Here is a 23,544-nt window from a genome sequence, read left to right as displayed (position 1 = left end):
CGTGTCGCCCAGGGCGATGGAAACAGTCGCGGCGATAGTCGCGGAAGGCACCCTGGAGTGCCCTCCGTTGTGAAGAAATGAACCACGCCGGCGTGTCGTCTTGGAAGTCACTCCAGGGACACTTCTGGAAGATCGTTTCCGCGATAGTTCTTGGAAATTCAAAAAAAAATATTTTTTTATTTTTTTTTAATTTATTTTTCTTTTACTTTTGTTTTTTATTAGGAGGATTGGCGGTTTTTATTTTTTTCATTTTACTTATTTTTTTATTTGTTTTTAAGCACGCTCTTTTAGAGAAATTATTCTTTGGAATTTCCACCTACATTAATTTTGTCATTTTAAAAATGTGATGTTATGCTGCCTGACTTGGGAACCGAACCTGGACCTTCAGAGTGCAAAGCGAGTATGCTTACCACTACACCACCGTCTCATTTAATACTCACATAGAAAATGTTCTATATTTGTTCAATGTGCTGGATCCCTGCCAGCATTTGGAAGTCACTCACTCACTCCCTCGCCTAGGAAGTCACTCCGGAGACACGCCAAGGAAGATCGTTGGTGAATTACACAAACAATTTCTATAGCCTTATTGTGATTACCTTTTATCGCGTATGCCGAAACTTCGGAGTGACTTCTGAGTGACTTCCAAGGCGATTGTTTACATTTATTTAATGATTCAACACATAGAACAAATATAGAACATTTGCTATGTGATTATTATATGAGACGGTGGTGCAGTGGTAAGCATACTTGCTTTGCACTCTGAATGTCTGGGTTCGCTTCCCAAGTCAGGCAATAAAACATCACATTTTTAAAATTACAAAATTATTGTAGGCGGAAATTCCAAAAAGTAATTTCTCTAATAGAACGTACTTAAAAAATAGGAATAAAAAAATTAAAAAATATAAGCAGAATTAAAAAAAAAAACAATAAAAATAAAAAAATTAAAATAAATGGAAAAAAATATTTTTTTTATTCCAAGAACTATCGCGGAAATGATCTTCCAGAAGTGTCCCTGGAGTGACTTCCAGGACGACACGCCGGCGTGGTTCATTTCTTCACAACGGAGGGCACTCCAGGGTGACTTCCGCGACTATCGCCGCGACTGTTTTCATCGCCCTGTCACTTCTGCGATAGTTTTTGCTTGCAGGGATCATGAAATAAATGTAAACAGTCGCCTTAGAAGTCGCTCAGAAGTCACTCCGAAGTGTCGCCATACGCGATAAAAAGGTAATCACAAGAAGGCAATAGAAATTGTTTGTGTAATTCAACAACGATCTTCCTTGGCGTGTCTCCGGAGTAACTTCCTAGGCGAGGGAGTGAGTGAGTCACTTCCAAATGCTGGCAGGGTAGGCTCTGTACAATTCTACTGTTTTGACCCTCCGAATAATAAGCCTTGACGTGGAGTACAAATACATATGTATGTAGTTTTAAGTATTGTTGTTGATTTAGTTTCAATGACTTATGTAGTAGACCGTTTATCGTTTTCTAAATAGCATTACCAGATTTTATTTTGATAACAAAAAGTTTTAAATAGGAACTGATGAAACTATATCCAGATTTTTGGTCTATTTTTTTTTTCTTATTCTCTCATGCGGATTCGTGGATAACTAAGTAACGAGCACTTGCTAGTTTATACATATATAGTCGAACTTCTCTATAACGTACTTCTCCATAACGAATTTTTCTCTATAACGATGGAAAATTGAAAACACAGCTTTTTTAGGCCATTTTCACCTATTTTAACCTCTTTATAACGAACTTCCCTCCCACGAAAACTTCTCTACAACGAAGTGTTTTTATTGCACAAGTGTGAATTCTCACACAAAATAACCTCTCTATAAGGAATTTTTTTTGTCAAAATTTCTCAAAATACATTCATAACGATCTTTTCATTGAAGTGTACACTAAAAAAAGCAAAGCTCACTTACCAGCGCCTTTAGAATGAAAACAAGTACATATCAGTCAGGGTGTTTGTCAGTTCACCTACCGGGCGCGTAACCACCGACGGGTAGGGGGAGGTGGATGATCATACTACTTCGTTTCTTAACTAGGGAAATCACTTGTGGTATGACCTGTTTTCGGTGCGAAGTAGTGAGATCACCTGCCTCTGGGAATTTATTTTCCCCGCGGACAAAAAACTGACTACGGGGGTGTTCCAAAAAAAAAAAAAAACAAATATGATGAAAGTCAGAAAAGTAAATAAAGTTACGGTGCAGGGCTTAATAAACCCAGTACCGGCGGGTGTTGTTGATCTGCCTACGAGTCACACCCCGTCGTCATCATGCGATCGTAAGCAAATCTCTCCCACAGATGTGGGTGCCTCGGCATCTGTGGTCGAAGGTAATGCGACAAGCACACAGCCGATGATGTGGGTAAGTGCTTTGAAAACCTCACAACACACAAAAAACAGCTGTCTGGGGCTCAACGGCGCAAGCTCAAGAAGCAACAGGCAAGCAAAGAGGCAATTCTGCAGGATGCTCCTAAAGAGGTCACGAACACTCCCTCAACTTCCTCGGAAGCTAGGAAGAGGATCAGATCTCCTGAAGAGCAGAACACTGCAAATCCAACAAAAAGAAAAAGAGCTCCACACCTTTAAATGATTTGAGCATGCCGCGTCAAGAAACTCGCAAGGGAAGCTGTTCCGAGAATCCCTTGGCAGAGGGCGACAAAGTGAGCGCGAACATGAAAAAGGTGTGCCCGGCCGCGGAATCGACTGCAAAACCTGGGGTTTCCGTAAAGAAATCCCGGACCAAGTGGAAGAGGAACAGGGCTGCGGAAAGTGGTAAAGAGCCGCCATCTTACGCCAAGGTAGCAAAGAAACGCTACAGGGACGAGCTCTGCTATGCAGTGATCGACACCAGTAGAGGTTCCGGCAAGCTACCCAAGGACCATATTCAAGCCATTGAAGATGAAGTCAATAACTTAATTTTGGATCACCTAATGCAGGGAGGAGATCCAATTCAAAGGGGACATGATTGTTTACCAATTTGCCCAGGATGCAAACGTTGCCGCCCTCAATGATATTGTCAGTATAAGACCTCCATGGGAAAGCGGCAAACTCAAGCTGGTGAGGAAAGACCAAATTCCTCAACTAACTAAGGCATCCGTTTTTGTCCGAGGTTGAGGCAGAAAGTTCGAGACGGAACGCATGCTCGGGGTCTTTGGCCGTCAGAACAGGACATTGGATGTGAAGAGATGGGAGGTCTTCCACAGGGAGGAGCATGAAGATGGTACTCTCCTTGTGGTCGGAATTGACCAACTCTCCATGTACAGTCTGACAAAGACAAAGGGCATGGCCTACTACGTTTTAAACGCTGTCCGCTTCAAAACGGGAAAGGCGAGCATCGGCGTAAACGAGGAAGCCAAAAATAACAGCGAGGAGGCTTCACCTCCAAGCAACAACTTACAGGGAGCCGACATTGAAATCGGCGCTTCCCAAGAATCCCATTTACTGGAGGACCAATGATCGGAGTCATCCAGATAAACCTCCATCGGAGCGAGACGGCAACCATGGCACTGATGGAGCAAATTTAACACAGGTAAAGTACACATCGGTTTGATCCAGGAACCATGGACTATTCAGAACAAGGTCTCTGGACTATAATAATAATAATAATTGTTCCACAAACATCCCAGGCGGGACAGGGGAGACTTCTCTCTTCTTCTCTCTCTGCATCACCGTGGTGCAATGGTATGCACACCCGCCTTGCACGCTGAAGGTCGTGGGTTCGGTTCCCCGGCCAGGCAACATCAAACACTTTTCAACGGTGGCAAAATACCCCTCAGTAATGTTGGCGACATTTCCTGAGTATTTCAGCCTTGTACAACTTCTCTACAAGTGGTGTCTTAGACACGCCGTTGGGACTCGGTGATAAACAGTAGGTCCCATATCATTGAGCTAATATGAATCGGGGTGCACTAATTGATATGAGAGAAGTCTCCCCCCTGGTCTCTGGACTAAACCATATAAATTACCAACTTTTTTATGCTAATACAGGGTCTCGCCCGAGAACCGAGAACGTGGGGAACTACTAATACTAACAAAAGGGGCCACGCCCTTTTAGAATACTTCAATAGAATACTAACGACCTAATAACACTTAACACAGGGAATACACCCACCTGTGTTAACAAGATTAGGGAAGAGGTATTAGATATAACAATATGTTCCGAAAATCTTATAAACGATGTGCAGAATTGGAGGGTCTCGAAAGAGCACTCCTTCTCAGATCATCGGTATATAAGATTTGAACTAACTCGGCCACCGCCGAAACCTATAAGTTTCCGAAACAAATCCAAAACCAACTGGATAAAATTTGGAAAACTAATAAAAGAAAGGCTAGGACACGATAGCCATGAATGCTCAAGCACGGAAGATATAGACAGAAATGTCAAAATTATAACGGAGGTCTTAGTAAAGTCATTCGAAGAAAGTTGTCCCCTTCGAGAGAGGAAATCTGCCTACGAAAAACCCTGGATGACAGGAGAAATTCGAAACAAAGCTAAGAGGTCCGAAGGCTTTACAACAGAGCTCGACGTAAAAAATTAGCTGTATTCTGGGATAACTATCACACAAAACTTAAAGAATACAACAAAATGACTAGAACAGCAAAGCGCAATTCCTGGAAACTCTTTTGTGAACAGGTAGACAGCGTAAATGATGTATCTAAAATAAAAAAGTTTCTATCGAAAACCCATACACAAACCGAGATTATGGTGAATGATATGGGAAATAACATGGAAACAATCGAGGACACGATGGGGCTTTTGATGAATACGCATTTCCCGCCGTGCACCACGGCAAATGTAGGGATATCGGCAGATGGGGAAAATGCTACGGACGAAGCACCAAACATTGATGAAACAATGGTTAAAGATGCCATCAACAGTTTCAATCCTTTTAAAGCAGCGGGACCAGACCAGGTCTTTCCGTCTTCCTCCAAAAGGAGTCCAAATTAGCTGGTATCTTCAACGCATGCTTAAAATATGCGTATACCCCTAATGCCTGGCAGGAGGCGGGGGTAGTTTTTATCCCTAAACCTGGAAAGGCTAGCTACGCAATTCCTAAGTCTTATCGCCCGATAAGTCTAACTTCTTTCTTACTCTAAACCATGGAACGTATAGTCGATAGCATGATTAAGAGCAAGATCCCAAACGATATGCTTAAATATAAACAACATGCATACGTTAAATGCAGATCAGTGGAAACCGCTTTACATGAGGTAGTACACCACATCGAAAACACCTTCGACTAGAAGATGTATACACTGGCAGTATGCATTGACATCGAGGGTGCTTTCAATAACGTCAGCACTGAAACCCTTATCCAATCCTTAGATAATTTTTATGTGGACCGGGCCCTTAGGAACTGGGTAAGCAATATGCTAAGGAATAGATGGATTAGTTGCGGGCTACACGACGTAACGAAACGGGATAAAGTTGGTCAGGGAACGCCACAAGGGGGGATTTTGTCACCTCTCCTGTGGGTTACTACCATAAATAGACTACTTAACCAAAGAGGGATTTGAACCAGTCTGTTATGCAGACGACGTTATAATACTTCTGAGGGGAAAGAACCTTAATTTGTTATGCAGAAGGGCCGAATCGGCTCTAAAACTTGCATATATCTGGGCTAGACCAAGAGGTCTAAACGTAAACCCGGAAAAAACAGAAATATGTCTTTTCACTAGGAAAACAAAACTGGGTCACATCGAGGAACCTGTTTTCCTTAACAAGACTATTAAGATTTCCAATAAGGTCAAATATCTGGGAGTAATCCTGGATAGGAAACTTAGATGGAAGGATCATATCCAAGAACGAGCCAACAAAGCATACAGATGTTGGTCAACCTGTAGAAGGGCCATAGGCTCTAAATAGGGTCTCAATCCAAAGATGACGCACTGGCTATACAAAACCGTAGTTAGACCCATCCTAACATACGCGTCAGTAGTCTGGTGGGCAGCGATGGATAAAAAATGTAATATAAAAATTTTACAAAAAGTCCAAAGAATGTGCTGCCTAGGAGTAAGTGGTGCTATGAGGACAACACCAACGAGGGCACTAGAAACTATTCTATACGTACACCCAATAGAAATTCAGATAAGGTATGAAGCTGCCATCGCAGCCATAAGGCTGAAGGCGACAGACGAGTGGATCGAAAAGGACCACGTAACATACCATCAAAAAATTCTACAGGTAACAACGGGGGAGTCAATGGATTACGTTAATTCGGACCGTATACCTGAAACAATTGTAGTAGCCTCGTGTGAAACATTAATACCTGACAGAGACTCGTGGATCGGCGGGACCCTAGCTGGAAAGCCTCCTGGAAACTACTGTTATACAGACGGCTCGATGTTAGGGGGAGGACGGGACTGGGAGTTTTTATTGAAGAACCAGAGACCGAAATCTCTCTTCGGTTGCCGAATCACAATACGGTCCTTCAAGCGGAGGTCAGGGCGATCACAGAGTGTCTGAACTGGTTTAATGCTAACTCGAGACCAACTACCGTTAACGTCCTTACGAACAGTAAAATGGCAATCAATGCAATAACATCCAAGACCGTAAAATTGAAAACTGTACTGGACTGCATAAATACGATAAACGATTATTCCATAAACGATTATTGCATAAAATTAAATGCGCAGATAACAGCTTATGCAGGGCATGCGGAGAGGACGACGAAACGTTGGAACACTTTCTTTGCCAATGCCCAGTTTTCGCAAATATCAGGTCCCAGTCTTTAGGGACCGACACTATACCGGGACTTAATCAGATAACGGTAAATGATGTTAAACAGTTTAAGGGATTTTGTTAAGGGCACAGAATTCCTAAAATTTCCTTTCTTCAATTAGTCTAGAGCGCACAACAGGCCTATTCTGGCTTAAGTGTATCTCCCCCCACCCTCTTTTCAACCTAACCTAACCTATCAGTCAGCTGGGCTGACAGAGAAATACCCTCAGCCACTGACCAAGAAAAAACAACAAAACCAAACCAAACACAATAATTATGCCGTATATAAAATATATTGATTTTATATCACGAGTTTGCTTTAAAATCTGTAGGTACCGTAACGTGGGCTTATACCAAATCATTGGCATATACCAAACATTTTTGGCAACCAAACTTCCTCATAAAGGACTCAAAATATTAAATTATGTTAAAACAAGTTTGAAAGACATTTTTGACAGGGTTTTGAAGCTTTTGGGCCCTTATCTTAGGAAGTATTGACTTACTCCGGAACAAAATGTACCATTGTAAATGAGGCCGCTCCAACAATCTACTGAAAAAGAGTCAAAACGATGCGAGAGGAGCTCCTAAACTTCACTTCATCCGAATTTTGTGTAGGAGGTACCCGAAGGAGTGGACCGATATAGTCTATATTTCAATCCCATACTGGACTGGATGAAATGATACGATGTGCAAAGCCTGCATCAATCAAAAACTCCATGTGAGGATTATCTTACGGCTTTGCCATTTTGGTTGGTGCCGTCAGGGTTTCTTGGAGCTTTTAGGCCAATATCTCAGGAATTATTGATTTACTCCGGCAAAAAATTGTACCGTCGTAAAGCGAGCCACAAAAAAAACTTACTGACAAAAATTTCAAAACGATCCGTGAGGAGCTCTTGAACTTCACTTTATCCGAATTTTGTGTGGGAGGTACTCGAAGGAGTGGACCGATACATGACTGGAAGAAATAATACTATGTGCAAAGCCAGCACCAATCAGAAATTCCCTCCGAGGATTATCTTGCGGATTTGCCATTTTGGTTGGTGCCGTTAGGGTTTCTAAGAGCTTTTAGGCCAAAAATTGTACCGTCATAAAGGGAGCCGCAAGGAAAACTTACTGAAAAAAGTTGCAAAACCATCCGCGAGGAGCCCTTAAGCTTCACTTTATCCGAATTTTGTGTGGGAGGTACCCGAAGGAGTGGACAGATATAGTTCATATTCGAACCAGATCTGTATCTGGAAGGAATAATACGATGTGCAAAGTTCTGACCAAATCGATTGCTACCTTCGAGAGTTATCGTTCAGACCATTTTACAGAAAAATTTTGAACTTTTGTGGGGGAGGTACCAGAAGGAGTGGAGCGATATGGCCCATCTTCGATCTTAAACTAAGTTTGAACAAATTATTACGATACCCAAAAGTTTGGTTCGAATCGGTTGAACTGTTCGAGAGTTATCGTGCGCACAAGCCAGACAGACAGACATTTTTCGTATCAAAGTGTATATACCCTTCTAGCCTAAAGGCTGAGGGTATAATTACTTAAAAATAAGTGCCTAGTTGCTCGGAAGGGAAACAACTGACCATTGTTTTAAAAAGGCTGGTTTTCTAAGTATAGCTACTAAAGAAGCTGCTGTTATTGAAGAAAATAATATTTCTATGACAAAAAATAATATTGAAGATGTTACGATTGAAGACCATGATAATGTCGATTTCTATACTTTAATATACACACGTTTGCTTCTTTATTACTCATTTATGTAGGTCCGATTGACCATTTTGCCTTGGTTTCTCTATAACGTAGTAATTCTTCGGTCCCCAAGTGCTACGTTATAGAGAAGTTCGACTGCAGCTCATTTACTAAAAGAGTGTCACATCTCAAAAAATCTACTTTGGAGAAAAAACGCGTTTTAAGTCGCCGATTGAAATTTGTCTTCCCATCTTAAAAAAATTATTACACATCTTTGCAAAGAGCTAGCCAGTGCTAAATTTCTGTGCAAAAAGGATTTGAGGTGTTTTAGTGCTTCATAAACTCAAAAAAATATTTTTGTTGATTTAAGCAAAAAAACTCATTGATTTTTAGAGACATCAACATGAAAATTTGATACAAGATAAAGTAGAAGTCGTAGAAAAAAGAAATAGCTAACTCGGAAAAACGCATTTTTTGGAGTTATGCCATTCTTTGAGTAAATGAGTCATATGTATGTATCCACACTACTCCAACTGTACTACTAATTCAACTTTTGGGTTGCCATTAAACGGTGTGCAATGTAGTAGTTAACTTATGGTTGTCCAGGAAACTTGCATTTTATATATGTTTCGTTTCCATGGTTTTGTGACTTCCGCAGTTACACAATTTCATTTGTAATGAAGGAATGCGTATTTAGTTCGTAAAAAAGTGAATTTGAGTAAACATGGCTACGGACACCAGACCAAGGGTTCCAGAAGGTCTAAGAAATCTTATGAAAAATCTTACTAGGGGAATTCTAAAGCAGAAACCACCTAACATTTATTGTTTTGCCGAGAATTATTTTTTATCACTTTTACACGAAAAAGAAAACTACGATGTTAAAAACTTTGAACCATCTTTAACAAAATACGACTTCTCCAACGTTAAGACTCCACAATACTATAACGTTCCAATGGCTTTGGCATACTCCATTATACCTGAAGGTTTGACTGAACTAATAAAGGAAATTATAAAAGCCGTTTTAAGAGAACAACCACAAAATTTGTGTGAATTTGCGTTAGAATATTTCCGTCATTTAAGAAATTGCAATGAAGGATGTGATTCGAAAGAAATAACATACGACGCATATGAAAATTACTTTCGAAATAAGGAACGATTTATGTATACGCCTTTCGTGAAATGTTTTTGTGGTCGATTTTTGGGTCAAGACTTTGGGATAGACCAACAAATTAATGGTCATTCTCCGTCGTTTGTATTCTCAAATATCGGGCTTTCAAACACGAACAAATGTTGTCCTTCTTTTAATGAATGCAATGACACCCAAAAAATAGTGTCAAGTGACCAAAATAACCACTCGGCTCGAGTGATACAACGTTGTTTTCGTAAATATTTAGAAATGAAACAAAATAAGAAGTTTCTTCCGGAACGTGAAATGAATGAGGAAACAGCCGCTACGATTATTCAAAAAAGTATTAAGAGGTTTTTGACGTATAGAAAAGGGGAAGCACCTACAAAACCACGTGAAATTTTACAAACAGTTCCACATTTGCAATTGAATCAGCTGGAGAATGATAATGTGTCTGAAGAGGCTTCGTACACTTCAGCTTCTACCGCAATTTTATCTGCTTCGGAGGTAGGTCGAGATTTTTTGGAGATTGGCACTGCTGAAAACATAGTCAAAGAGCCTATTATTGAAACCGAAGAACATGAAAACGATGAAGAAAATTCTATCGATTACAAACATACAATCGATACGTCCGAAACAAGAAAATTTTCCAACAATAAATTACCAGTTGATAAGAATGGGAATCATATCGACAGTGTTCACAACGGTAAGTTAAAGAACCCACAGATTAAGTAAATTTACACATACATGGCCACTAATATTAATAAGTAGAGATATTTATATTTAGACTAGAAAATGCCGCTAATTCGCACATAGGGTTGAAATCGCCAAATGTGAACACTAATTCGGGGAATCATTTAGGGGTTCAAAGTTTTGTTAACAAATATGTGTTTATTGTGATATTTTAGTTTTAAGAGTAACCGTGAGCAATACATACACTCCGTTTCATTTCAATAGCACATTTCAAATGTTTATTTGTTACTTCATTTTAGTTAACATTAGTCGAATATCCTGCGATATTTTTGTATATCTTATTTTGTACACTTATGAAGTATCTTTCAACAAAAAGTGTTGCTTCGATAAAGTCCCGTTACATTTTGTTTATAATTTTCTTTCAAAAAGCCCAAAATTTGTACGGTTTGAAGTGTTTCACCGAAATAGCACATTCTTTAATAATTTGAGTACGACTGCAAATTTTGAATGCTACTGTAACGATTCTTTAAAATTGGAACGAATAAAAGCCATTTCAAGTTTAAAACGCTTAAATTGGTCAAACGATGTCATTAATACTGGGGAAATAAAAAGTTTTAAAGACTGTGGCCTATAATTGTCTATAATACGTTAAATTTTTGGCATAAGTTGACAGTTTCTTATTAGATTTATAAAGATTTAATGAAAAAGGAATGATAGAAGGAAGATGGTGCAAAATAAACTTGAACTTCTGCGGAAATTTGGGTACAGTTCTTCGTGAAACATCAAATTCCTATGAGACCTATTAAAAAGTGGGCGTTGTCAAGTCTTTGGGTCCCAAATAAGTACGTAGGGTTGGAGACATAACCACAATTGTCTCGCAAATTAATTTTTAACAAAATTTGTAGTCTATTTTCAGTGGGGGCTATCCCTTTACATCCCTGAAGACTTCAGTAAAATCAATTCAGTAGTTTTTGTAGAAAAGATTAAAATTGAAAAATTATAAAAAGTGGGCGTAAAAGTGGGCGTGGTAAAATTTTCTTTGCATAAAAGCCTAAGTTGGGTTATGACGAACATTATCCAAATCGGTCCAGCGGTTCTCAACTGATACAACGACATTTGATTTTTATTTATATAGATTTCCGATTTCCTTCTTTTAATATCTGTTTTTATTGTTTGGCGATTGGTAAGCATTTGACAACTAGCAAAAGTTGCGTGGGAACTTTTGGTACTTTTCTAGCAACATGTTGCAACAAACAGAGTTGTATACCACTCAATACGAGTGTATGGTTAATCTGGTAGAGGCGCTAAATCCGGCTAATGAACACATATCTAAATGGCCTATAAGAACGAGTTGGACTGTGTACCTTATCATTTCAGAATAAGTGAAGAGTTTTTTACCAATTTCCGTTGAAACGTCCTGTACAAATTTGCACGTTTCGTTTTGTATTGCAGATATATAGAAATTTTTGTTTAATAAGAATGTGAGAATATAGTATAAGGTCACTTCCTGGCGTTTAGGTGAAATAGTAAAATTTTATGACAAACAAATTTGTATAATATTTTGATCTGATAATTTTGATGATCTTTGAAAAAAAGGACCAAATCAATCCCAAAGGCACCTCAAAGACCCTTTTAATTGCCAGCACGACGGTTAATTTTGTAACAAAAATATTTCTGGCATTCTAGTCAATAAAGTTGCCAAAAACATTATATCTTAACATACATACATATGTTCAAACATGTAGAAATGGTGTAAACTTGTTAGGCCCGGCCGAACTTAACCCAATTTTAGCCCCGTTTTTTTTTTTTTGCAAAATTGATACTGCTATTCCTTGTTAGGTAATGCAAATAGAGATTTCATTTTTTTGGTGACTTACAGTGAAATTTAGTGGAGAACATTTTTCTCTTTGGCACCATTCTTCTCAAATAATGGTTTGTGGGAAAGTTTACCATAAAATCAGATGAAATAAGACTTAAACTATAAAATAGGTTTATGATTTTTACACATATCAGGAGGTGAATGAAGAAGAGTTTTGATTTATTATAGAACCTTCCATAGCGAAAAAATTTGATCTGATACGATCACATTTTATAGAAGAAGGAACCAGAAAGACCCCTTTAATGACCACTTGAGGGTTAAATAATATGAAAAATGAAATCAGCGACCCCAAATATAAGAACCCAAAATTAGGTGAAAGTCCATCCAATTTCCTGAAAATCGGTTCTTTAGTTTTCGAGATATAACATATTTAAAAAGTGTCAGAGGTCGGGACTTCGGGCTCCAACTAAGAACATTTGATCAAATTGATTTGCGCTCACAAGTGTTCCAAATATATGTTTGAAGACAATCGGGTCCCAATCAATAAATATAGGCCCAACTAGGTAGCTAGGGTCGGAGACAAAACCACCATTGACTCGCAAAAATGTTGTAAATAGGGCACAAATACGAAACATACACATAATGATTTATAATCTTTATAAATAAAAACAAGTAAGAACGGCGTTAAGTTCGGCCGGGCCTAACTTGTTCCACCACGAGTTGTATTGAAGTAAAATGGAACAGCTAGTTTCCTTTCGTTTATGAAGAAAACAAGTACCAATATTTCTGTAAGATATTGTAGCTAAAATCTAAAAAATACCAAAAATCAAGAGGAATGCTTCTATGGGTATATAATAAGACGTGAACCTATACTAATAATTCTTTTATAACCCAATGGAAGACTAAATAACAAATTTCAGTAATTTCTGCGAGATGTTGACGTCACAACCTTCAGAATTACGAAAATCGGGAGGTACCGTTCTATGTTAATAACTAAAATAACGTCTATTCTATTCAAATATTGAAAAAGGTCATGTACAAACCACTTCGAACATATTTTGATATTTTTTAATTATACATCTTTGTGTTTATTTCAGCTTTAGTCCATATTTTGTTGTATTCAAGTATTTGAATAACAACAAAATGTTTTACAGTGGATATGAAATTGATTAGTTGCGGGCGGAGGGTCGGGAATACTATAGTTTCAGTTGTCACCAAACAACTTCATCAGTTCCCTTTTCCGCCGACTCTGTATCGATAAACAGGTCAATAAGCCCTTCCAGCAAATTAAACAAAATGAGAAATTTGCTATATGGCCCTAAAACTGATTACCCTACAATTTGAGTCGAACTAAAGAATTTTATATCCACCACTGTTTTTATGTCGTCTTTGCATTGCAAAGAATACGAACATAGTGTGTTGCTTCAATAAGCGGGGGTAAAACAACGAGAAAGTTGTTGTTTTTGCATTACGCATTGATCAACAAGGCCGTGCTGATGCCTATTATTGTTGTTGGCGTTTTTTATTGTTGGACTGCAGAATTTTACATCTTTGTGTTTATTTCAGCTTTAGTCCATATTTTGTTGTATTCAAGTATTTGAATAACAACAAAATGTTTTTAATTATTGTTTTTAATTATATCTTTAAAAAAGCGTTTACTACATGATTTATGATTCTCAGAAAGAAAAGAAGAAAATTAGTGAGAAACAAATGTTATGTCACTTTAGGTGTCTCATGTGTCTCCAAAGTTTATTTTCAATTATTTATCAGCTTACAGTGACTTCAAAAAATTGGCCATAATTCTGATAAATTCGAATTTTAAAATCATTTTTCGCGTGAGGTTATTTTCACCGAAATACTTTATTTTATTTATTTATTTATTTATTTATTTATTTATTTATTCATTTATTTATTTATTTATTTATTTATTTATTTATTTATTTATTTATTTATTTATTTATTTATTTATTTATTTATTTATTTATTTATTTATTTATTTATTTATTTATTTATTTATTTATTTATTTATTTATTTATTTATTTATTTATTTATGTATTTATTTATTTATTTATTTATTTACTTATTTATTTATTTAAAGTTGTATTCACACACCACAAGATGTAAAAATCTTATATTAAGGTATGTGATATCATAATTGTCATTTACATTGGAATGTTAGACAACATATTAAAAATATATATATATTTATGTTAACAATTTCATTATTAATTATAAAAGTATTTGTTAATATTGTTGACGGGGGTCACAATTAAATAATTAAATAATATCATATTTATACCTATTTTTGAAGTAATCAAACAGTGAATGTTTAAAAACTATTGCGTTGCTTATGATTTGAGTCGTGTTAGGCAATGAGTTCCACAGTCGAAAGGATTTAATAAAGAAGTGCCAATCATAAAACAAATATGTGTGACGGACTGGTGTAAGTAGAATACCTCGATTGGATCTGTAATTTTTCATAGAGGTATCTAGGCTCTTTTATGAAGATAATGCGGTGTAAAAACGTTAGAGTTGGGTGCCGCCGTGGTGCAGTGGTATGCACGCCCGCCTTGCACGCAGAAGGTCGGTGGTTCGATTCCCTGGCCAGGCAACACCAAACATTTTTCAAGGGTGGCAAAATACTCCTCGGTAATGTTGGCGACATTTCCTGAGTATTTCAGCCTTCACGCAGAGAAAAAATATTGTTGGAACAATCATATTCTAAGAACAGAATAGTATATTATAAAATTCTTAAAATATGTATTATTGGCCCAACAATAAATTTTGTGTCATCATGTTTCCTAATAAAAAAATATTTGGTTGAAACAACAATATATATTTTCAGATTTTTAAAATACACTATTTTGTTCTTAGAATATGATTGATCCAACAATATCTCTTCTCTGTGTGTTGAAAAACTTATCTACAAGTGGTGTCTTAGGACACGCCGTTCGGACTCGGCGATAAACAGTAGGTCCCATATCATTGAGCTAAATATGAATCGGGGTGCACTCATTGATGTGAGAGAAGTCTCCCTTGTCCCGTATGGGATGTTGTGGAACAATGTTGTTTTTTAAAAACGTTAGAGTTCTTATTTTTAACAAATCGGGGAATGTAACCCCATATAGCGACTTCGTGAACAATGAACAATGTTGATACCTTTTAATTCCGTAGACATATCTTATTACAGCATTATATGCTACTTGTAATCGCGATTCGCTTCTTTTATCACAGCTAGAAAATAAATCAGAACCATACAATAAGGTCGGCATCAGATACGTTTTTGCGAGAAGGGTTCGGATATGAAGTGGTGTATAGAATTGCGTTTTGTATGCATGCCAAAAACTTTCCCGGCGGTGTTGATTATATGGTGGTTCCATTGAGTCGATTGTTGAAAGTTATGCCTAGATTTTTAGCTTTATCCACATTCTCAATATCTTGATTACCAATTAATATATGGTGACCAAGAGGAAGGTTTATAATTAAGATTTTATGTAATCTTATGTAGAAACTCATCAGGCTATGATACACAAAAGGTTGTAAAATACTCATAACCCTACTGGACATATTTAGGTTTTTATGGAAAGAAAAATTTACCCACTTTTACGCCCACTTTTTATACCCTACACCACTATGTGGGGAGGGTATAATAAGTTGGTTTTGACCAAAAAGTTTGTAACGCATCGAAATAATTGTCGTAGACCCATACTTATATACCAAAATGAATGTCTCGACGAGCTGAGTCGATCTGGCTATTTGTGTCCGTCCGTCCGTCTGTCCATCTAAACCTTGTAATCATGCTACAGGGCGTAATTTCGATCGGATCGTCACCAAATTTTGGGATAATATTTAGGGGTCGGAATGGGCAAAAAAAACTTATTTGGGGGAAAATCAACGTTTTATTGACAATGAATGTAGAAAATATCACCTTTCTAACGATGTAAAGTAGGTTGTTGTAGGTGGTCAAACAACAAATATATCGCAATAGTCGCCAATAAAACCAAACTTTTAATTTTTGCGATTTTAATTATAATGTCGAATATCAGAGCTTTTGTTGGGGACCTTCCAAAAGCAAAGCCTGACTATGAAAATAGAAGATCCCATGCTTACAACGATGCAAAGTGGGTTGGCGTAGGTGGGCAAATAACGGAGACATCGCAATAATCGGTAATACTTCCCATTTTTTTGCAATCACGCAACAGGTCGCAAGTTTGATCGGACCATCACGAACGTTTGGTGGCTAATGGAGATCCTGGAGAGGAAGAAGCACATTAAGTTCAAAGTTTTATTCTAATGTGAATATCTCCGCTTCAAGTAAGAGTCTTTCAAAAGAAAGCGCGTCAACCCATTGCAATGGAAGAAGAAAAGTTTAAGGATGATGCGGTTTCCAAGCAAAATCGTGAAAACATAAAAAATACCTAAAAATGTGAATTTTGACCGCGATTTATTTAAAAATCCCTTCAGCAATTTTTTCTAGTTTTGAGATTTTTCTCATCCAAGAACATTGCTGTTTCAGAATTCACAAAAACGTCCCCTGTGTAAGCGTTATTCATTAAAAGTTAGTTAAGGCGCACTCTTCATGATATTGTTTTATAAAGGGGCGATACAGTCAGTGCATTGTCTCAATTTGAACTTCTATATCTCAAAGACGGTAAAAACTACGAAAATGTCAGGAAGGTCAATCTTGTGGAAAATTTTCTTTAGGCCCATTTAAATAGGTCTCGCGGTTTCCAAGCAAAATCGTGAAAACCTAAAGAACTCCTAAAAATGTGAACTTAAATCGCGATTTATTTGAAAATCCCTCTGGCGATTTTTTTTGTTTCTTGATATTTCTCATCTATGTGCATTGTAGTTTCAGAAGATGCAAAAACTTCCCAGGTGTAAGCACCTTCCATTTAAAATTAGTTAAGGCGCACCGTGAGTTAGGATGGCGTACATTCCACTTTTCATTTTTATTTTAATTGTACTGACGAATATCATAGTCCCGGTCCACACTACCGTGAATTTCATTTAAAAATTTCATGAAATTAAGCGTTTTTAAATCGAATTCTCCACTACAGCAATTTTATGATTTTACTCTACTATGGAAGTCGATCTAGAGACGCATAATTTCATGCAATCTTTTCAATGAAATCACTCTAGTGTGGACCGGGACATAGCTTTGCTTGAATGAGTTTCAACAAAAGTGATTTATATAATTGAAGACATTCTGAGATTAAATTGGTCCCAGCTGCGTAACCAAAATTGCAAATACTAGCGATGTAGAAAAAGGCGCTCAGTCAGCCAATTTCCAATATGTGGAATTTTATTTCCATGGCGGATATTTCTGCTTCTGTCGGACATATTCCAAGGGAAAAAGCTGGATAATGAAACTAGACCATCTGAGCTTTAAATTTATACAAGGTTGTGCATTGATGGTAAAATATCTGAGTTTTTACAAAAGCTGCTAAGCTATTCCAATTATATTATATCGATGTTTTTATTTTAATGAAACATATGTCTGCTTCTATTTGGTGTATTCGAAACATGTTCACTTCGCCCTAAGTCATTTAGTATAAAAGTCATGGTGGCTGATAACTTTAGTATCGCCCTAAAAGACATATTTACCAGTGAAAAGCCTATTCACAGGGGTAGTGGTGTAGGGTATCACATAGTCGGCCCGTCCCTACTATAGCCTTTGCTCACTTGTTCAAATATGTTATAGTTCCAAACCTACTGAACCGTATCATGAAATTTGCGGAAAATGTTCAAGGTTTTTTATGAATTTCGGAGAAGGTCCTATTTTAACGATTTGCGTTGTTTCGATTTGCGTTACTGATTCGATTTGCGTTATAAAAAACAATAGATGTATTTGGATTTTAAACTCGTGAAGAGGATATTCATGAATTCCTAACGCCACACCATTGCCTCGAACATGCGTTAGAGAAAGAATCACTTGCGTCTAATAATGTTACCAAAGAAAAAGAGGTTATATGTCACTCAAATATAAAAAGCCATGCAAACCATAACCAAAGCAATTGTTATATTTGTAAACAACTATCCAGATGAAAATCACAGTGGCAAAGCGAAAAAGGCTATAAATAATTAAATTTATTTACCAAAACATGTGAGCAAAGGCTATAGTCGGGACGGGCCGTCCATGTGATACCCTACACCCTACCCCTGTGCATAAACTTTTCACTGGTAAATTTTTTTTAGAGAATATAATCCGACTCCCACCAAACATAATATGCCTCTTGCTCTCTGGGACCCCCATAAACAACCAAAATTTCGTGACCATCCGATCAAAATTGCGACCTGTACCGTGATTGCAAAAAAAAAAAATGAAGAATTGGATGCATCATCGACTATTGTGGTATCCCCCTTGTTTCACCAGCTTTGCCAACCTACTTTACACCAATATAAAGGTAATATTTTCTTCTTCCATTGACAGTTTTGCCTTTGGAATACCCCTACTAGAAGCCGATATAGAAGTAAACTTTGATTTTGTCTCTACATGAGTTTTTTCCCATTCGGACCCATAAATATTGTCCGACTATCACCAAAATCAATAGGCTTCTTCATCTGAGGGCCCCCATCAACCCCAAAAATTTCGTGACTATCCGATCAAAATTACAACCTCTAGCGTGATTACAAAAAATGGAAAAATTGGATATATTACTGACTTTTGCGATATCTCGATTGTTTGCCCACTTACGCCAACATACTTTGCATCAATATAAAGTAGATCTTTTCTTCTTCCATTGACGGGGTTTCCTTTTGGAATACTCCTAAGAAACAAATGTTGAATTTTCTCCATATAAGCTTTTTGCTTATTCCGACTCCTGAATTTTATCCGACCATCACCAAACTTGATAGGCTTTCTCCTCTGTGGGACCCGCATCAACTCCAAAAAAATTCGTGATGATCCGATTAAACTTGCGACCTGTAGCGTGATTACAAAACAAATCGGAAAATGGGATGCATTGCCGACTATTGCGATATCTCTGTTGTTTGACCACCTACGACAACCTACTTTACATCGTTCTACTTTCCTTACCAGGTTTTGCTTTTGATATACCTCTTAAAGAAACAGAGATATTGGCTTTGAAATAAAACGTTGATTTTTTTCGCCAAATACGTTTTTGCCCATTCCGACTCCTGAATATTATCCGAACGTCATCAAAATCAATAGGCTTCTTCCTCGCATAAGAAACAAATGTTGACTTTTCTCCATATAAGCTTTTTGCTTATTCCGACTCCTGAATTTTATCCGACCATCACCAAACTTGATAGGCTTTCTCCTCTGTGGGACCCGCATCAACTCCAAAAAAATTCGTGATGATCCGATTAAACTTGCGACCTGTAGAGTGATTACAAAACAAATCGGAAAATGGGATGCATTACCGACTATTGCGATATCTCTGTTGTTTACTTTACATCGTTCTACTATCCTTGCCAGGTTTTGCTTTTGATATACCTCTTAAAGAAACAGAGATATTGGCTTTGAAATAAAACGTTGATTTTTTTCGCCAAATAAGTTTTTGCCCATTCCGACTCCTGAATATTATCCGACCGTCATCAAAATCAATAGGCTTGTTCCTCTGTGGGACCCCCATTAACTCCCAAAATTTCGTGATGATCCGATCAAAATTGCGACCTGTAGCGCGAATTAAAAAAAAAATGAAAAATGGTATGTTTTATCGACTATTGGCCACCTACGCCAACCTACTTTGCATCATAGTAAAGGTGGGATATTCTACTTTCATAGTCAGGCTTTGCTTTTGGAAGCTTCCCAACCAAAGCTGTGATATTCGTCATTATAATTAAAATCGCAAAAATGAAAAGTTGGGTTGTATTAGCGACTATTGCGATATCTTCGTTGTTTGACCACCTACGACAACCTACTATACATCGTTGTAAAGGTGATATGTTCTACTTTCATTAGCTTTTGATATACATATTTACTTTTAAATAAAACGTTGACTTTTTCTCCAAATAAGTTTTTTGGCCATTTCGACCCCTGAATATTATCCGACCATCACCAAAATCAGTAGGCTTCTTCCCCTCCGGGACCCTCATCAACACCCAAAATTTGGTGACCTGTAGCGTGATTACAAGGTTTAGATGGACAGACGGACGGACACACATAGCCAGATCGACTCAGCTCGTCGAGACATTCATTTTGGTATATGTTTTCCAAAAGGAAAGTCCGTCAATGAATTAGGAAATTATTAACATTAATGTGACACAAAATAGATTGGCGCACATCCCGCTTTCCCATTTTTTTATTTGAATTATACTGACGAGTATCTCAGCTTTGGTTCGATGCGTTTCAACAATGAAGACAGTCTGAGCTTTAAAATGTTCCCAATTGGGATATCCCAAATTCCAATTTATGGAATTTTATTTCCATGTCAGATATTTCTGCTTCTGTTGGACATATTCCACGCAGAGAGCTTGATAATGAAACTAAACCACCAGAGCTTTAAATTAATACAAAATGTGACATTGATGGTAAAATATCAGAGTTATTGCAAAAGGCGCTAAACTATCACAATTTTAGCATTTGTATCAATGAATATTTAAAACTACATTCGCTTGAATATTTAGTAAAAAAACAAGTAAGAATGGCTTTAAGTTCGGGCGGGCCGAACTTGTTATACCATCCACTACGAGCTGTATTGAAGTAAAATCGAGCAATTAATTTCCTTTCGTCTATGAAGAAGACTAAATACCAAAATCCAGCCACTTCGGTGGAATATTGAGGCCACAACCTTTAAATTACCGGAAATCGGAAGGTACCTTTCTACGGAGATGGAAGACGTGGACCTATACTCATAATTCTCTTTTCGAATATTTTATAGCATGGAAGACGTCACAACGTTCAGAATTTCGAAAATCAGGAAGATACCGTTCTATGGGGACTATATCGAAACTTGTACCTATACCAAACAGTTTTTAACTCCAACGTAGACTAAGTACCAAATTTCAGACATTTCGGTGGTTTGTTGTGGACACAACTTTCAAAATACCGAAAATCGGGATGTACCGTTCTATGGGAACCACCGTCGTACCCAGGGGAAGGCCCGGGCCCCCCGAAATGGTAATTTTTTTATAAATGTTTGTATATTTTGCTCACAAAACATCAAATTGTGTCCCTTGGGCCAACACAAATAAAATAACTTTATGCGCATACGATTTCCCGATACAACGAGTTACAGTCGAACCTCGATTATCCGGGAATCGATTATGCGTAAACCTCCATTATCCGGGAGAGGGCAACACAGAATTTTTGGTTTATTTTACACCGATTAATCGTGAAAATCTTTTTGATGCTGGACTATAAGTTATTCGACCAAATTTCAATGGACAAAAACAATGCACAAATGAATTATTTTAGAACAGTTTTAATCTTTTAAACTTTATAGTAAGTTCATAATTGCTCTTTTTATAGATATTTGCAAGAATGTATATTTTTTATTAAAATTACATGAGAAACAGTATTACACCATTATCTGGGAAAGTCGATTATCCGTAATGCCTCCGGTCCCGACCATTACTAAAAACGTGTTTTTTTCGAAATGACATTTTGAAATCGGTGCCAAATCTAGCTCGAAAACTAATGAACCGATTGATATTAATTCGTCGTGCTATGGGCAGATAAAATTAAGCTGATTTTGCGCTCGTAAAGTTGATTTTCCTGATCTCATTTAGAGTTCCTCAAATAAGAGTTCAAGTTCCCGTCGTTCCTTTGCAATTATTTCCGATCCAGAATATCATTGGATTCATTTATTCGTAACGCGGACCAGTTGGTCTGACCGATAAACGGCCAAAGTGGGAAGACCTTGATTCCTTTCTCACAAACCGGTATTGTACCCTTGAGTCCGTTTCCGAGATGCGCAACAATTCAAAGTCGGAGGACAGCAAAGGGAAACCGCATTCCAATCCCAAAACTTCGAAGTTTAGTTAATTTCAGACTAAAGTTACTGTTCCAAAATGACTTCTGTGCGCCAATTCCGGGCATATCCTCCGAAAATCTCCAAAGTTCATCGCAATGACATAAAACAACGCTCATCCGAAGTTAAGAATCAAGTGCTCTGCCTGAATTGCTTTTCTAAGACGCGTCATGTGTGTAATTGCACCAGCCAGAACAACTGTTTCGAGTGTCAGAAAAGACACAACACTATGCTCCATGATAGCTCCGTGCATATTCGTCCCTCCAATCTTTCTTCCAACCCCAATAATAACTCAGCTCTGAGTGCTAGCTCTGTTCCCTTCACTCCTAATTCCGTACAGTCCACTAGTTCGGGGAACGGAGTAATCCAATCCTGCTTCACAACAAGCTCAAGAGGAGTTTTATTGGGGACTGCTCTGGTAAATGTGATTCACTTAGGTGCATCATATCAAGCGCGTGTGCTTCTCGATTCTGGTTCACAGGGAACCTTTGTTTCTGAGAAGTTCTTCAACAAATTGAAGCTTACGTACCAGCGTACGAACGTGCAGATTTCCGGCCTAAACAATACTACCGCCTGTTATTTGTAGTTCCACAATTGTCTGGAAATCTACCTTCGCAGACTCTGCCGACGTCATTGTTCTCTCGTCTTCCTAACATCAAGCTAGCAGATTCGCATTTCCATAAGAGTTCCACTATTGATCTGCTAGTAGGAGGCGATTTTATTCCTGAAATCATGCAATCCGGGGTAATTCATATTTTGTGCGAATCCCTAATGGGCCAAGAGACCATCTTTGGATGGATTCTCACAGGTCCAATTCCCATTTCTTCTCCATCGTCCACCGTAGTTTCCAACTTCTGCGAGATTTCCCTAGATAAAGAAATACGTCGTTTCGGTGAGGTGGAAAAGGTCCAAGAAAGAGGTTCACTTCTAATTTAGATAAGTTCTGCGAAGAGCTGTTTGTCTCAACTACCATGAGAAACAAAGATGGCAGGTATGTAGTTCGCCTTCCCTTCAAGGAAGGTTTTCCAGACGGAATTCTCCAAGGACAATCCCGTCAAAGCGCGGTCTTTCAATTCCTCGCAATGAGAGCCGCCTACTACGAAATCCAAACTTTAAATTAGAGTATGATCAGGTGCTAGACGAGTACATCCAATTGAAGCACATGATTTCAATTCAGATACCGTGTTCCAATTCTAATCCAGATCACTACTATATGCCTCATCATTCCGTTGTCAAACCCGTGAGGACAACCACAAAGGTTCGTGTGGTTTTCAATGCATCTGCTGCTTCATTCAATGGTCAAAGTCTGAACGACATTTTGCATACAGGTCCAGTGTTGCAGAATGACTTGACCACTCTAATTCTCAAATGGCGATTATTCCAATATGTGTTCAATGCTGACATCCAAAAAATGTACCACCAGATTCTCGTTCATTCTGATCATACTCCGTTCCAAAGAATTGTCTTCCGCAACCACATAGGTGAAAACATCCAAGATATTGAGCTACAAACTGCCACATTCGGTGTAAATTGACCTCCGTATTTGACTATTC

At 37.8% G+C, this 23,544-nt stretch overlaps 1 protein-coding gene across 5 annotated transcripts in view; it reads left to right on the top strand.

Annotated features, from left to right (window-relative positions):
- Window positions 1–8,974: 8,974 nt before the first annotated feature.
- Window positions 8,975–23,544, top strand: part of LOC141387265 (uncharacterized) — a 178,977-nt gene continuing 164,407 nt past the window's right edge. For all 5 annotated transcript variants that reach the window (XM_073956713.1, XM_073956701.1, XM_073956690.1 and 2 more), the window contains exon 1: window positions 8,975–10,246. In XM_073956713.1, coding sequence (XP_073812814.1) covers window positions 9,139–10,246 — 1,108 coding nt within the window. In that variant the 5' untranslated portion in view covers window positions 8,975–9,138. The remainder of the gene's footprint in view (window positions 10,247–23,544) is intronic.

This window comes from Musca autumnalis, unplaced genomic scaffold (genome assembly GCF_047663935.1).
Source record: "Musca autumnalis isolate F117 unplaced genomic scaffold, ASM4766393v1 scaffold_1, whole genome shotgun sequence".
NCBI lineage: Eukaryota > Metazoa > Arthropoda > Insecta > Diptera > Muscidae > Musca > Musca autumnalis.
This window is presented reverse-complemented; position numbering and strand designations above follow the sequence as displayed.